This window comes from Spathaspora passalidarum (genome assembly GCF_000223485.1).
Source record: "Spathaspora passalidarum NRRL Y-27907 unplaced genomic scaffold SPAPAscaffold_7, whole genome shotgun sequence".
NCBI classification, from domain to species: domain Eukaryota; kingdom Fungi; phylum Ascomycota; class Pichiomycetes; order Serinales; family Debaryomycetaceae; genus Spathaspora; species Spathaspora passalidarum.
Window position 1 is genome coordinate 826,132 of NW_006767431.1, and position 11,599 is coordinate 837,730.

An 11,599-nucleotide genomic window follows, 5' to 3' on the forward strand; every position below is an offset into this window, starting at 1 on the left:
ATCCCTTTGTCAGGTACAACGGTAATTAAAACCACCACCTTTCTCTCTCCCCCCTGTGTGTATCTGCTGGCGAAAATTTCTTTGTGCATTATTTTTTAATTAATTTTTTTTTCTGTCGTTTTTTTTTTTTTTTGGTTGTGATCGTTTGGCTGCCTTTTTTGTTAAATGTGTAATTTCTCAATTTCTCGCTTTAACACACATGTACTTTTAATTGGAACAATAACAACGTACACATTGAACAGGTTAAAAACGTATTCCCCTATCACTATAAATTCAATTGCTAATTTCCAGTTTTTTCCTAAAATTCTCATCTTTTTCAATTCTTTCTTTTTTCAATTCACTTTTATTATATTCAATTGATTAATCCACAATGGCTTCCAACGACTCAGACAGAGCCTTAATCAAAGGCGCTTTAGACTTAGATCCTTGGTTAGAACCATTCTCACAAGGATTGATTTACCGTCAAAAGGAATTCAGAAGATGGTATAAAGATTTACAAAATTCCGAAGGTTCATTACTTAAGTTTGCTGATTCTTACAAGACTTATGGTATTCACGGAAATCACCAAACTAAGGAAATTGTTATTACTCAATATATCCCTGAAGTCGAAGAAGTCTCCTTGGTTGGTGATTTCAACAATTGGAACACTGAAACTCACAAATTGAACAAAGTTAACAATTTTGGACTTTGGTCTCTTACCATTCCTCCAGTCAATGGTCAATTTGCCATTGCTCATGATTCTAGATACAAAATTGCCATGAAACTTTCTTCTGGTGAACACATCTATAGATTAGATCCTTGGGCTCACCGTGCTACTCCAAATGACACTCATACAGTTTATGAAGGTAGATTCTGGAATCCTGAAACTGAATATCAATTCAAAAACAAGAGACCTCAAATTCACCTGCCACAAGGTATTAGAGTTTATGAAGCCCATGTTGGTATTTCTACCCCAGAACCAAAGATTGGATCTTACAAGAATTTCACTCAAAACATCTTACCAAAAATCCATGAATTGGGTTACAACACCATTCAATTGATGGCTGTTATGGAACATGCTTATTATGCTTCTTTTGGTTACCAAATTACTAGTTTCTTTGCTATTTCTTCCAGATATGGATCGCCAGAAGACTTGAAAGAATTAATTGACACTGCCCATGGATTGGGTATTCGTGTTTTACTTGATGTTGTTCATTCTCATGCTTCTAAGAATGTTGAAGATGGTTTAAATAACTTCAATGGTACTGACCATTACTTGTTCCATGGTGGTGCTAGAGGTAACCACGATTTATGGGATTCTCGTTTATTCAACTATACCAACCATGAAACCTTAAGATTCTTATTATCTAACTTGAAATTCTTCATTGATGTTTATCAATTTGATGGTTTCAGATTTGATGGGGTCACCAGTATGCTTTACAAGCACCATGGTTTAAGTTTTGGTTTCAGCGGTGATTACAATGAATATTTCAACCCCGACTGGGTTGATGTTGAAGCTATTGTCTACTTGATGTTGGCTCATCAAATGATGGATGAAATAAGCTCTCAACAAAGTATTGAATTCACTACTATTGCTGAAGATGTCTCTGGTATGCCAACTTTATGTTTACCAATTTCCGCTGGTGGGGTTGGTTTCAACTACCGTTTGTCCATGGCTATCCCAGATATGTGGATTAAGATTTTGAAACATTTATCTGATGACCAATGGGATCTCCACAATATTGTCCACACATTAACCAACAGACGTCATGGTGAAAAGTGTATTGCTTATGCCGAATCTCATGATCAAGCTTTGGTTGGTGACAAGACCATTGCTTTCTGGTTAATGGATAAAGAAATGTATACTAATATGTCTACTTTAACCGAATTGACTCCTATCGTCGACAGAGGTTTATCTTTACATAAGATGATTAGATTGCTTACTTTTGGTCTTGGTGGTGAAGGATACCTTAACTTTGAAGGTAATGAATTTGGTCATCCTGAATGGTTGGATTTCCCTAGAGTTGGTAATGGTGAATCATACCATTATGCTAGAAGACAATTTAACTTGATTGACGATGATTTATTGCGTTATAAGTTTTTGTTTAGATTTGATGGTGCTATGCAACATCTTGATGAAAAATACGGTGTCTTGGATACCCCACAAGCTTATGTTTCCTTGAAGCATGAAGGTGATAAGGTTGTTGTTTTTGAAAGAAATGGTTTATTGTTTATTTTCAACTTCCATCCAACCCAATCCTTCCCAGATTACAAGGTTGGTGTTGAAGCTGCTGGTACTTACCAAATAGTTTTGAATTCTGATGCTGAAGAATTTGGTGGTCATTCAAGAATTCAAGAACTTGATGCTAATGGTAAGCCACAACAATACTTTACCAATAAGGAATACTGGAACCACAGAGCTAACTCTTTGTTTGTTTATATTCCTTGCAGAACAGCCATTGTTTTACAATTGCAACAAAAGGTTTAAAATAGTTTTCCAAAATAGTTTAGACAAAAAAAAATTTTTTAGATGACGTTAACTTAGGTGTAGTTGTATTGTCGATTCATTAGTAGGCATGAAACAATGTGCTTGTAGCGTGTTAAAAATTCTATTTTTCAAAGTGTTACATCATAGTACGAATTCGGTAAATTACGACAAATCAAGAAAAAAAAAATTATTAGCAACATCAACAAAACTTAGAAGTGGTGCATAAACTAACAGGGATGCTGGTTATCACTTCCAACTGGTCAATTTTTACTTCTAATATCGTCTAAACTGAATAACCGAAAGCTAATCAGTTATAGTCTTGGAAAGACGTTTTGATTTATATCCAGCCACCTATGTGTAAATATGTACGGGTTGCTTTTACGAAATTACATTATACCAGCAATACTAGTATCGTATTGAGACTTTTCTGAATTCACACATATCTATATAAACCCCCCAGTAAATCCCTTTGTACTTGATAAGTGAGTTTGACAATCATACTTATAATGTTGTTAACAATCAATGTGCTTTTACTTTTATCCAATGTTGTGTCAAGTTTGATAGTTGGTGAGGAATTTGTTAGTCGGGGGGAAGAATTGGACCCTAATGAAGATTTACAAATTGATAATGGTGCCACCTTATCACTTGTGGATCCCAAAAATGACTTCACAAACAATATAATCGTGGACCCAAAATGTGATTTCTTCTTTACAACTACTTTTGGAAATGTTACTCGTGGCTTTGAAACTATAATCAATCATGGAACTACGAATTTCCAAATTTATGGTGATAGCTCTGATTCAGTTTATTCTTCTATCTATGTTGCAAGTATCCACAACTTGAATCAATTTGATTCCAAAGGAACTTTGTATGACATGAGAATAGGTACCCTTGTGAATTCAGGATCAATGCAATTTCTGGGTGTTTCATCATATGTCAAAATAGGTGATCGTGTACAAAACTCGGGAGTTATTTGTTTAGTGGACATTTTTTCTGAGTTTACCGATATCTATGGTGATGGTTGTGTTGTTGTTGATGATCTGGAGTTTGTGTTTGAAGGTACAGAGATTGAATCTACGATTGTCCTTAAACAAGCAGGTGAATTTACTGCTGCAGGTATAAGAGAAGATGCCTCTTTTAAAATTGCAAACTTTGGGAATGATGGTTCGATTGAAGTTGGCAGTGCTGATGATTATAAACTGAGTGGTTACGACCCTGAGAAAGGTATCTTAACTATTCACTTTTCAAGTTATAATGTTAAGCTTGATATTGGTTTGGGATATGTTGCTGCCAAATTCGATCTCAGTGATGAAGCAGGAGTGATTGTGAAATACAACGGGGCTCCACCTAAAGACTCCAATCCTATTCCAAAAGGATGCTCTTGTTCTCTAAACACTGCGGTTGCACTTGGTGCTGAACCTACTCTTGTTGTCAGTACATACACTACCGAGGATGAAACTGATATTGATACAATATTGATTACTAAACACGATAATGAGTGGACCACAATGACATTAGGCGGGTATGAAAATACCACCCAAACAGTACTAACCACTGAGACTGTCTCGGATGCTACCACAGTTACCGTTACCTACGACTATACCATTAGTTCTACCATTATTAGTACAATAACAGACTGTACCCGAGAACTTTGGCCAACTACAAATTGTTCTACATCTTTAACAACTACATATCGTGCTTCTCCAAGCACTTTCGCAGTACCTGAAATATATGAAGGGTTATCTTACAAGCTTCGATTACCTGACTTTGTAATTTTTACTGCACTTTTAATATTCCTGGTTGTTTTGCTTTAGATTTTACATAGAATATGTTTAAAATGTATAATTTTCGTGTAAACATTTTTGCAACAATTTTTTTTCAAATTTTTACCAAAAAAAAAAATTACAAATGTAGATTTATGTTGATATACTCACAAATACCACAAGAATCACTTTCAAAACAAACATATCTATAATAATACCTTATAAAAAACTACTTTCTCTGTATATAATCGCGATAGACTCCTCGGAGAACCTTAGCAGTACTATGTCTACCACTTATTATTGGCATTATACCAATTACAACCAAAGTTCCATATAACCACATTAACCCGACTGTAACATAACCCTTGAAATAAGCTCTAGTGAAGATCCAATCTCTGTATAATGGCATTGGCCATAAGACCCAGGTAATTAACAATACAAATATAGCGGCACCACTAGAAACCTTGATCCAGAAATCAAGTTGTTTTTCAGACAATTGGTCTTTCTTGGCAACCTTACTACTTTCAATGTCACTGATTTCAACTTCAAATTCATTTTCTTGCACCTTGACATCAGATTCAGTCTTTTCTAAAGATTCAATAGCAGAGGAAGAATCTTCATCATCCTTAACCAAGATATCAGCTTCTTGCAATTGTTTCCAATCAAAGTTACTTGGACGAATCAAAGAAATAACAAGAGAAAGAATACCTGGGAGCAACAAGGCAGTTAAAGAACCAAAAAGAGCTGGGAATTGACCACCAAGAGCATCAATAGTAACAACACCATAGTAGTGCTTAGCAGTACCAACCCAGACACTAAGACCAGCAGCCATACCAATAACTGGAGAAACAACAGCAGCGAGCCAACTTTGCTTACTCCAAGTAATAGTGAAGATCAATGGAATAACACCAGGACAAATAAGTAATGGAATAAAGTAACCAAACCATGTCATGTTAACACCAACATAATGTAACATAAGACTGAAACCAGCAGAACCAAATGAGAAGAAAACACAACCAATATGGGAAATTCTAATCATAGACTTGTTTCTTGCTTGTGGGTTAATGTATTTCTTGTAAATGTCAAAGGAAAGAATGGACGAAACTGAAATCATTTGGGCCGAGACAGTAGAGGTGACAGCCATGTAAATAACCAATAACAAAGCACCAACAGCACCGTTACCCAAAAGAGCCTTCAAGACATATGGCAAGACATAACCGGAATCAATTTCATATTGAGTCATGGCACGAGGATAAGTTGGGAAGGCACTGGTGTGTTCCAAAACAATGGAAGAAGAACCGATAATGGCACCCAATGGCCAAGTGTTGGCAAAAATACAGAAAGCAGCAATCAAATAAGCTGGAACGGTAGCTCTTGGAGAAGCAGAGAATGTCTTTTGCCAGAAGGAGGAATCCAATACAGTAAGACCGAAGTTACCACAAGTTAAAATCAAACCAAAGAAAAGAGCACCCAGTGACTTACCAGTAAGCATAGACCCTTGATAGTTACCTTCAATATATCTGGCACCAGTGGCTTCGAAATTGACAAGCATATCATACAATGAATCTAAACCACCAACTTTTTCTGAAGTCAAGACTGAAGTGTTCAAGTAACATAAAATGGTCAACAAAATTAAAGAATGGACAAAATCAGTCAAGAAAGTAGCCTTTAAACCACCAACAATGGTGTATAACAAAACACCAAATGGAATCAACATTGCCGAAGCAACAATGTGTAAGTTACCAGCAATAATGGAGATGGCACCAGAAGCAGCTAAAATCATGGAAGAACATGAAATTAAGTTATTAGTTAAACCAAGGAATAAATACAAGATATGAGCAGCCTTACCATATCTTAATTCAACAATTTCTAAAGAAGTATGAGCTTTAGGGGCCTTTTTTTTAGCATGAATACCAATACAAGACATAACAGCAATTTGAACAGCCAAACCAGCACCATAATAGTAAGAAGCTTGAATACCGTAGTTGTAAACCATAGTACAAGACCATAATAATTCATCTGCCCAAGACCAAGAAGAATACACAGCGGAAGCAGAGAGGAAAGTACCAACATTTCTATCAGCAACTGAGAAAGTTTCAGTATTGTTGGAGTTTTCATTTAAATATTTCTTTAATAAGAAGGTAGTTAAGATCATACCTGCAGCAAAGACTGCACCGACCCCAAGTAAAACCCCATACCCGGCACCTTGAGGTAACAAATTAACAGGTGAAGCTTCGTCTGACATTATATTTAGTTACTGTTTTACAGAGAAGTAGAGCTTATTGAACATTGGTGATTGTCGTTTCTATTTATATTTGCATCAAGTGGGGGGGGGGGAGGGTCAAGGGAGATGCCAGATACAAGGGCTTCACGTGCAATTACAATATATGCAAAAGAATAATATTCGCATAAGTGATGCACGATTTCCGTTACAGGAGTTTTCATTGTTGTAGTGACTCAAAAATTATTGTTGATATTAAAAAAATTGTGGATTTCGTGGTGTAATAATTGCAGTTAATTAAGTGCACCAGAAAAAAACACATACAAATTTTATTGATGCGAAAACTGTGGCAAGTAATAAACAATAGGCATCGCAATAATTCAGGACAAGAAATGAACTTTGGAATGGGGAAAATTAAACAAGGAGGTGGTGACTGATGCAGGAAGGATCGGCTTAATACAATGAGCTATCACTTTTTTCGATGCTTCTATATTTGAATTATTTTCTCGTTTATTTGTATCATGGTCACAAAATATCTTCTATCTTTGGGGAAAAAGATCTTATCAGTGGTATATACTAGATACGAAAATTTCTGACAGGGAAAATGGTGGTTTCCATAATAATCTGAAACGAAATTGAAAAAAATTGAAGAATTAAACTGTGGATTCGCAATTAATTATATATTACCAAGATCGATGTCCAATTCTGAGGGTAGACTTTCCTAATTGGGAAAGTTGTTGCGGAGGCTTAACTGCCTTTCCACCACAGGCTAAACTTTCCGGATTGGGAAGCAAGAATAGCCAGTTGGGGAATTGCAACCGTTCCCAATTCAGTAACCCTTTGCGTCAACCATAATTTTTTTTTTTCACGATGGCTGCAAGTATTCAGGGATGACCTAGCAACAGTTGTGGCTTACATGCCGTTGTGACACCTTACAAGCCCATCCTGATTGCCCCTCTCCCCACTTGGTAAATTAGAATTTGGTTAAAAAGAAATGCCGTTTAGAAATATTTGATAATTGTGATAAAAGAACGAAGAGGTTCAATAGAGAAAAGTTACTATTAAATATCGATGTGAAGAATTGGTTGCAGTTTTATTTGAACAATTGCACAACCTAGATTTTGTGATAGTGTTTTAGTTATAACGTTGCCACAAAATTTTTTTGATAAGCACGGAATAAGATCTAACAAAGAAGTGCAACACCATGCTCGAATTTCTAGACTAATTTTATATTGAATGGGCTCTTTGTAGCCGTTAATAATTTCTTGGCGCATATTAAGTTTCTGGGGTTTAATCATGGGAACCAATTTCCTTACTAAGCAAATTTTCATGCATAAAGAATACAAAAACAGCTTGATTCCATGGACTAAGTACATCACTGCATTGTTTTCAATTTTCGTTTCATGCACGGCTAATCTGAGGCGTCTTACGATTATGGCTCTTTCTCGTGTATTGTTGCAGCAATTGCCTTTCTCCAGTTTTGTGGTGTTATTATCTTACAATGAAGGATATATCAATTGCTAAAATGATCTATTTTAGCAGTACCAATCCATTACTAATCAACAGTGCCCAGTAAACCTTCTTCAGACTTCCATAAAGTTTTAAGTTCGTCATATAACGCAACATTTCAAACCCCGCATAAAAAAAAATCTTGACATCATCTGAGAGAGATACGGGCTCTGAATGGAAGAAAACTTTTTTTTTTTCGGTGTCAACGTTTTGCCCGCAATTTTTTTTCCCTATAAATAATCATGCAATTGCGTGATTGATGCCACAGTTCTTGTTGCTGCACGGCATTGGAATATTTGCAACAATAACAACAGTTTAGTTTAATTTAATGTCTTCTAAAGCACAAGTACTTAGTTGGTCTAACATCAACTTGCAGTTGACCAATGGAACCAAACAAGTACTTATTGATAATGTAAGTGGGTCAGTTAGTGCTGGTCAAATGCTAGCCATCATGGGGCCATCAGGTTCTGGGAAGTCTACGCTTTTAAATATCTTAGCTCATAGATCTAAACCTGGATCTTCTATTCAATCCGGGGAAATCAAAATCAACAATGAGCATGCAAATCTTGCAAAAATAAAACAATTGTCAAGTTACGTTGAGCAGGAAGACCACTTAATTGGGTCACTTACGGTATTGGAAACTGTAGATTATAGTGCTAGATTTGCTGGTGTTGATAAGAATTTTAGAAAGCAGTTGGTTGACAAAACGATATCTTTGTTGGGTTTGGAAAACCAACGAGATGTGAAAATTGGTAGTCCTATCCAAAAGGGTATTTCTGGTGGACAAAAGAGAAGAGTTAGTATTGCATCTCAAATGATTACTACACCTTCGATTTTGTTTCTTGATGAACCAACTTCTGGTTTGGATTCTGTTGCTTCTAGAGAGGTTATCAGCACAATCAAAAGAATTGCCAGTGAAGAGAACATGATTGTTATCTGTTCTATTCACCAACCTTCAACATACACATTTGAATTGTTTGATGATGTTCTATTTTTATCTAGAGGGAAAACTGTGTATCATGGGAAGGTGGAAAAAGTTGTCAAATACTTTGACTCCGTTGGATACACTATTCCTCCATATATTAATCCTTCAGAATACGTTTTAGATTTAATCAATACCGATTTCACAGTTGATCAAGACGCAGACGAGAAAATGGAGGTTTTGAGTGATTTGGTGAACAAATGGAAATCAACTCATGTTGCAGCTGCCAAACCAGAAAGTGAAATTAATGAAATTGAACTTGACAAGTTTGACGCAAAGACTGAAGTTAAGAACACTTTTATTCTTGTAAGTAGAGTCTTGATCAAGGCTAGAAGAGATATATTGACATATTATGTGAGAATGGTAATGTACCTTTGTTTAGCCATATTAATGGGTACTGTTTGGTTAAGATTAGGAAAAGGTCAACAAAATATTCAACCATTTATCAATGCAATTTTTTTTTCTGGTGCTTTTATGTCGTTTATGTCTGTTGCTTATATCCCATCATACATTGAGGATTTGTTAAGTTACAAAAAGGAAAGATTGAATGGGTTATATGGGCCATTTGCATTCACGATATCAAACTTTTTAGTTGGTTTGCCATTTATATTTTTGATTGCAACCTTGTTCAGTGTGATCACATTCTTTATGGTTAATTTTAATTCCACTGCCACGGGATTTTTCTATTATCTTATGTGGTTATTCTTGGATTTAGTTGCTGCTGAATCAATGACGATATTTATTGCTTCCATTTTCCCTAATTTCGTTATTGCATTAGCACTCACTGCTTTTGCCAATGGGTTGTGGATGGCAGTTGGTGGATTTTTAGTTCCCTCGAACATTTTGAATGTATTTTGGTATTACACCTTCTATTGGGTTGATTATCAAAGATACGTGTTTCAAGGAATGATGTTTAACGAGTTTGATAATAGAAACTTTGATTGTGATAACAATTGTTTTTGTATGTATGATTCACCATTGGCATCACAATGTATGATTAAAGGTTCAGCAGTGTTGGACCATTTGGGCTACGGAAAATATGATAAGGGACTTTGGATTGGAGTTTTGATTGCAATTATCTTCTTTTATAGAGTGGCAAGTTATCTTGTCTTACGATTTAAAAAGTAAATGTGAATATTTACTTGATTAATTTTAATTTTGTTTAAATATCTATGCCTTATATAATATATGCCCGTTCAGCAAGAAAGTGAATATTTTCATCTATGATATTACTATGCAATCTTGTCAACTCTATTTAAAGGTATTGACAACCTTAACCAAACTCTTGTCAAGGTTACCCTTTTTAACCATACTAGTCATAATTTCGTAAGCAATTTGTGCCCCATTGGTGGCAGTAACCTCAGCAGTATCAAATGCAGGGGAAACCTCAACAATATCAGCACCAACAACTGTTAATTCTTCAATTTCTCGTAAAATATGAATCAATTCACGAGGTAACCAACCACCAGGTTCTTGGGTTCCAGTACCAGCAGCAAAACCTGGATCTAATACATCAATATCAACAGAAATATAAGTAGCAGTATGCTTTGGAACAGTATCCATAATCTTCTTGACAACATAATCCACTCCCTTTAACCAAATGTCATCAGCCTCAATTCTAAGGAAATCTTGAGAATCATCGTCTTGTAAATCTTCAATACCAGAAAGTTTAGTTCTAATACCAGCATGAACATTATGTTTTGTGGTTAATCCCTCTTCATGGGCTTTCCATAACATTGACCCATGGTTTAATTCCGATTGTTCCGAATGCCAATAGGATGGATATTTATCAGGACTCCAAGTGTCTAAATGTGCATCAAAATGAATAATATTGACTAGACCATATATTTTATTCAAAGCACGAATATGTGGCAACAATACCGAATGGTCACCACCCAAGACAACAAGTCTAGGAGGAACTTTCAGATCATGATTCGACTTTCTTCTCAATAACAATTCTTCAAAGGCCAGATCCATTTGTTTAAAGGCAAGTGTGTTATCCATGGGAGTGATTGGCATATCTCCACAATCAATAACTTTAGCCCAGGATTTATATGGATTAAACATAGCACGAGGATTAAACCCACGTAAACTGGTTTGTCTTTGTGAAGCAGCCCTTATTGCTCGAGGACCAAATCTTGCTCCAGGACGATATGAGACTGCTGTGTCAAATGGAACACCAATAATCCCCACATCAAATTGTTGATCCTTATCAGTTAAACAAGTGAAATGTTCCAAGTGAGCAAAAGTGTTGATTCCTTGGAATGGCCAAAGATCACCCCAAATTTCAACTAGTTTTGGATCTTCCTTGCCATTGACTAAGGATAAGGCAGCAGCAACAACTAGTAAGTTGGAAAAGAGTTTCATTATGGTTAATGTAATTTCAAATCATTGTTAATCTGTGGAGATTGACGTACTTTATATAATGCGCTCCGGAAATAAGATAGCGGAATGTATTCCCAATTAGGAAGGTCCGCTACAGCTTCAGTTGACACCTTGCAACAAAATTGTTCCGTTAATTCAGTGAAAAGTCCGTACATGGCAACAATCTAATATCAGCGGAATTAACACGCTTTAACTAAGCGGTTACAAGGGGAAAACATATATTGATGCCGTATTGACAAGTGTTTTGTTGATTTTGTATACTCTTTTGGCCA

At 35.8% G+C, this 11,599-nt stretch overlaps 5 protein-coding genes across 5 annotated transcripts; 3 read left to right on the plus strand and 2 right to left on the minus strand. All coding sequences in view use genetic code 12, as the record gives it.

Annotated features, from left to right (window-relative positions):
• Window positions 1-336: 336 nt before the first annotated feature.
• On the plus strand, window positions 337-2,579 carry GLC3 (1,4-alpha-glucan branching enzyme; the record flags this gene model as incomplete). The annotated part of the gene is made up of 1 exon (XM_007377537.1): window positions 337-2,579. The coding sequence occupies one exon, from the start codon at window positions 371-373 to the stop codon at window positions 2,465-2,467; it is 2,097 nt and encodes a 698-aa protein (XP_007377599.1).
• A 394-nt stretch (window positions 2,580-2,973) lies between these two features.
• SPAPADRAFT_52697 (uncharacterized protein) lies at window positions 2,974-4,281 on the plus strand (the record flags this gene model as incomplete). Its single annotated transcript, XM_007377538.1, has 1 exon — window positions 2,974-4,281. The coding sequence occupies one exon, from the start codon at window positions 2,974-2,976 to the stop codon at window positions 4,279-4,281; it is 1,308 nt and encodes a 435-aa protein (XP_007377600.1).
• A 178-nt stretch (window positions 4,282-4,459) lies between these two features.
• On the minus strand, window positions 4,460-6,475 carry SPAPADRAFT_52698 (sodium:solute symporter family protein; the record flags this gene model as incomplete). Its single annotated transcript, XM_007377539.1, has 1 exon — window positions 4,460-6,475. One exon carries the CDS (start codon window positions 6,473-6,475, stop codon window positions 4,460-4,462), a length of 2,016 nt encoding a protein of 671 aa, XP_007377601.1.
• Window positions 6,476-8,288: 1,813 nt separating this feature from the next.
• On the plus strand, window positions 8,289-10,070 carry SPAPADRAFT_143721 (uncharacterized protein; the record flags this gene model as incomplete). The annotated part of the gene is made up of 1 exon (XM_007377540.1): window positions 8,289-10,070. One exon carries the CDS (start codon window positions 8,289-8,291, stop codon window positions 10,068-10,070), a length of 1,782 nt encoding a protein of 593 aa, XP_007377602.1.
• Window positions 8,825-11,314, minus strand: SPAPADRAFT_63460 (uncharacterized protein; the record flags this gene model as incomplete). The annotated part of the gene is made up of 1 exon (XM_007377541.1): window positions 8,825-11,314. One exon carries the CDS (start codon window positions 11,307-11,309, stop codon window positions 10,194-10,196), a length of 1,116 nt encoding a protein of 371 aa, XP_007377603.1.
• Window positions 11,315-11,599: the final 285 nt, after the last annotated feature.